This window comes from Vigna unguiculata, chromosome 10 (assembly GCF_037176805.1).
Source record: "Vigna unguiculata cultivar grain cowpea cultivar isolate G323 ecotype 2 chromosome 10, ASM3717680v1, whole genome shotgun sequence".
Lineage (NCBI taxonomy): Eukaryota > Viridiplantae > Streptophyta > Magnoliopsida > Fabales > Fabaceae > Vigna > Vigna unguiculata.
In genome coordinates, this window is record NC_140801.1 from 45,367,234 (window position 1) to 45,372,317 (window position 5,084).

At 30.1% G+C, this 5,084-nt stretch overlaps 1 protein-coding gene across 1 annotated transcript; it reads right to left on the bottom strand.

The window, feature by feature from the left end:
- Positions 1-631: 631 nt before the first annotated feature.
- On the bottom strand, positions 632-2,500 carry LOC146883335 (zinc transporter 3-like). The gene is made up of 3 exons (XM_085668370.1): positions 1,904-2,500; positions 1,611-1,760; positions 632-937 (listed from the first exon to the last, which is right to left on the bottom strand). Exons 1-3 carry the CDS (start codon positions 2,498-2,500, stop codon positions 632-634), a joined length of 1,053 nt encoding a protein of 350 aa, XP_085524496.1.
- Positions 2,501-5,084: the final 2,584 nt, after the last annotated feature.

Here is a 5,084-nt window from a genome sequence, read left to right on the forward strand (position 1 = left end):
AATAAAAAACTCATTGAAATTTGTGCTGTCATGGCCACTAACTTTATCTATCAAAACTAACTGAATCCATGAATTATACTTTTACTCGAAAATGTGAATAAATAAAATAAAAGTAGTTGTAAAAAACTAACTACTTTCAACCTTAATCAAGCTTATTATTGTTATATGCTGAATGTAACTTTTATTTATATATAATGCAAACAAAATTACATGATGTACACAAATGTCAATATGGGTGAAATTGTTGTGCTATAGCATTTTCATCCGTAAACCGATATCGAATCCTTCACCTAAAACAAATGCTCTTGTTATCAATATTGAAACTCTATACTTTTAGAACACTTTATCTGATGGCATCTATGTTACAAATTAATTTATAATAAATTAAATTTAAATATAAAAGAATTTTAAAATTATTATCGTCCCAAGTTTCAATACAATTTCTAGATGATACAGATAGTTATGTTTTATTAAATCTCTCATACTTCTACTTGAAAATTCATATCTCGGAAATGAATCAGTTTTAATATACTTCGAAATATAAAGTAATTGAATAATAAAATTAACCGTAAAAAACAAGTTCATTAGATTATTGAAGTCTAAAAAACAGTCATACAAATAAAAGTATTTCTTAAGCCCATTTAGCCAAGAGAGACATAAAACCAGCTCCAAGCAAAAGAAAAACATTTGCTCGAAGACGGAGTGTGCCACTTTGTTGCATTCTTGGACTCATGAAATCAGCTGCAAGAAGATCAACCAAAGCCATATAGATTAAGATTCCTGCTGAAGCTGCATTCAAAACTCCTTCCACAATAAGAGCAGTTGGACTGTTTTCATCATAAATACGTGAGATTCCTATGCCAATTCCAATTCCCACCGGAGTAGTCAAGGCAAAGAACAATCCCATTACTGTCACAGATACTCTTTTGAAGTTTGCCTACAACAATAGAACTTATTTATAAGTTAGATCCTTTATCCCTCTCCATTCCTGAGGAGTGAAATTCTCAAAAATACACATAAAGTTGCAGATAGAAGACATAACTACAGAATTAACCATATTTTCTTCGCTAAATTATAATTATTCACCAACTTTTTAAACGATACAAACAGTCTCTATATATATGAATTCCTCCCACATACACTTATAAGCTTATGGATACCATCTACCAAACCATTAGTTGTCATGTATAATGACTAACATCACACAAAAATTGCGTGGTGATTAATAATATAGTTCATCAAAGTCATACATCTAAACAATTTTTTTTTACCTAGGAAATATTTTGATGTAAAAGTTAAATATTTACCGTTGAAAAGTCGTATATGGTCCCACATATATTGTACTTGTAAATGATGGATCAAGCCATTAATTAATTTAATTAAAAAAGTGGGTTAGAAAGCAGGCATGGGATAGTATTAGATAAAAAAAAAACAGGTTCAAAAATCCTGGGTTGTTTGTTCCATACCAACACAACAACACACATGGTCCCAGTCACAAATCATTTCACACAAAGCATCTTGGATCCTCACTCACATATAAGCATTTTGGATCCTCATTCACATATTCTTTTTGTTCAGATTAAATCAATCAACCAAATTCATTTGGATACCTGAGATATGCAGCTTCGAAGTCCCATGCCTTCAAAGAATTGATGAAAAGTCAGCGCAGCTACCAGTGGTCTTATCGTGTTAGGACTCTCTGAAGCTCCCAAGGAAATTCCAATAATAACAGAGTGAACAATTATCCCCAACTCCAACACCTGTGTAACAGATTCAAAACCCCCGTTGTCAAATAAAGAAACCGAGAATGAAACCCTGATTTTTGAAGAAAAAATATTAGTTTGTCCCTTAACCTTATATATTTATTTATTTTTTTTCATTGACTTAGAGTCTTAATGAATACCTGTGATATGACTCGATGGCGAAGAAGCTGGGAGGATTGATCGTGGGAGTGAACAGGGCCATGACCATGGCCCTGTGTTGCATGCATGTGAAGTTCCACATGCCCCTCGTACCCTGTCTCTCTCTCCACATCCCCACTCTCAATCTGTACATTGGAATGGTGTTTCTGAAAATAAGCAGTGGCATATGTATCCAGCATGAGAGTCCCCATGGCAGTGCACATTGCCACAAAGCCCGTGAAGGGAAAATCTCCCCAGGGATGCTCCTTCAAGCACGGGGATGCCAGATTCTCAAATGCATCAGGTAAGACATGGATGAAGCCGGTTGCCAGAATTACACCCGCTGCGAGAGCCTTTATCAAGACGAAAATATTCTTCTCGGGACTTAAAGCGGGTATCACTCTTCCCAGAAGAGGAATACAAACTCCAATTCCACTCCCTATTAAGATCGATAGCAAAGCTATTATTTTATATTTCAAAGATTTAGCTGTGTTACTATCTTCGTTTTCTCCCTCACATTCTGCTGCAACTATTGGAACTACGATCAAAAAGACGAGAATAAAAGAAGAAAACAAATAGTTTATCTTGACTCTATCCATTTTCACCAACAAGAAGAATAAGAGAAATTAGAAGGAAGAGAAAAGTAGGAGTAGAATGGAGAAAAAACTTTGAAGGATTGTTTAAATAGAAAACGGTGTTGTCAAAGTAAGTGGTTTTTGTGCAGAATCAAACTAACCCACTTTCTAACTTATAGCTAAGTGATTATGAAGCAAGATGATTTTTGGCAAAGAGACAATACACTTTCTTAATATCTTTTAGAAATTTATTGGTTATTTTTTCACATACTTTATTCTTTGCATGTCATATAAATTGTTTTCTTGTTTTCTTAGGTGATGTCTTATTAACAACAGGATCATGTGGAATCTCATCATTGGTAACTGATATATCTTTTTTTTTTGTTACTTTCTTTTTCTTATTTGATGTTTGGATGCACATTCTTGCTTTTCCAAATTTTATTGTTATATTATCCAATTGTACGTGTTCTTTGTTTTTGTGTGATTGGAGTCTGAGTTAGTTTGGATTGGATATAATGTGTTTGTTCCTACCAAGAAAACTAGGTTGCTCATTGTCTTGTTACTCATACTGGCACACCGTTGAGTCTGACCATGCAAAGACCATATATTAGGTAATTAAGAAAACAATTATTGAAGATAGCACATGAGAAATAAATAGCAACCAATAGTTTGTGTTTAATTTCCATTATTTTTTCATAAAAATACACAAAAACATATAAGAATTGAGAGAAAACAATGCATAGTTTGAAAAGAGATTTTTTTATCAGCAATAAGTTGAAAAGCCAATAAGACACCATTGAAGAGATAATACAAAAAATTATCTTAATTTTCTTCCTCTGTTCATGTCACCAATTTTTTTATTCTTTTTTTTTATGTGTTCATTTTTGTCAACACCCAATTGTTTTTGGGTGACTAAATAATAAATAAAATAAAATAAATTTTATTATTAATAATAATCTTATTTTTCTTATTTCCTAAACAACTTATTTAAATATATAGTATAATATAACTATTTTTTTTAAATAGAAAAGTAAACCAAATAGAAAAAGATAAGAAAAATATTTTTGTAGTGAAAATGAGTTTTTAAAAGATAAACACAAAAAAACATAAAAACAACTTTTATGATTAAGAATAAGAATTAAAGAAAAAAGAGTTTTATATTAAAAAATAATAATAAGAAAAACAAAATAGAAAAATAGTTTTTAAATAATCAAAGTAGTTTTATAAAATATATTTGAATTTATAAAAAAATGAAAAAAATAACGGTAAAAAACTATAAAATATTATTTAAAGAAAAATATATATTAGGCTAATAAGTATATAAAACAAAGTAATAAATATATATATATATATATATATATATATAGTATTTAGTAAAGAAAGAAGTAAAATTAAAATTAGAAAAAATAAGGAAATTTCAAAATAAGTGATTATATGTTACTGTTACTCAACTATATTCTCTTTATACTCTCACTATCTAGATTTTCTCCCCATTTCTCTTAACCTCTGCATACAGGTAATATTTTAGAGGATGCTAAAAAATATATAGAAAAATGTCTCAGGATCTGATAGTCTCTCGGGCTCGTTCCTCGAGTTCTTTTTTCTTTTCTCCACTTCATTAAAGAGAGCTTTTTTTCACACAACACAAAACGAGACATTTCTCCTTTATCCACTATCATCTTCTTCCCAAGGTCAAAAATATCCTTTTTGGATCTCACTCTCATCACCCTCCATTAACGATCATTCTAGAATAACTCACATTAAGGGATCACACATCTCGATACCAAATACAAAGAAAAAGCACCTGAAAAAAAATACTTATTGGAGGGTCAAAGCTACCAAAATATAGAGCTTTGAGAAGATAAGAGAGATACACTTGCAAACATTGTTTTGATTTTGAAAAGTAAAAATCTTCAAATAGGTGTGAAAAAATCCAGGTTTTTCTTTCTTCTTTTATATTTACTTGTGATATTTATTATGAGATCATAGCACTGAACATATTGATTGTTTTTCTCTCTCTTTTCCTTCTCTTACACCAAAGCTTGAACTCATCATGGCATCATATGTACATGTTCTAATTATCATTTCTTTTATGAAACTGTCTCTTATAATGTGATTTTGTAATGTCAAAAGAAATGGTTGGTTGTGTAATATACGGATTCTGGGATGGGCTTTATTGTCATATATATTAGATAAAAGTTGCATATGTGTGTTGGCATACAAGGTGTAAAAGAAACATAAACCTTATATGTATAAAATATTTGCATTTGAAAGCTTCTTTTGATACGTTAGTTTATTAATAAAAATCTTTTATACTTTTTCCTTAATTTCTTTTATCCGAATGCGAGTGTTGATTTTAATGGCTAATATCATATGTTGCTTGTATTGAATGTTTGAAAATAATGCACAAGATACACACTAAACATGAATATTAGAATAAAGAATTTTGAGATAGCTATTGAATAATAAATATGTTTAGGCAGTAACTGAGAAAATTTTATTTTTGTTTGACGATATTCTTTTCTAAAAGAGATATATAATATTTAAATTTGAATTTTAACATTAAAAAAAAATTGTGAAAGAGTGTAGGTTGTTTAACAGATTCCTA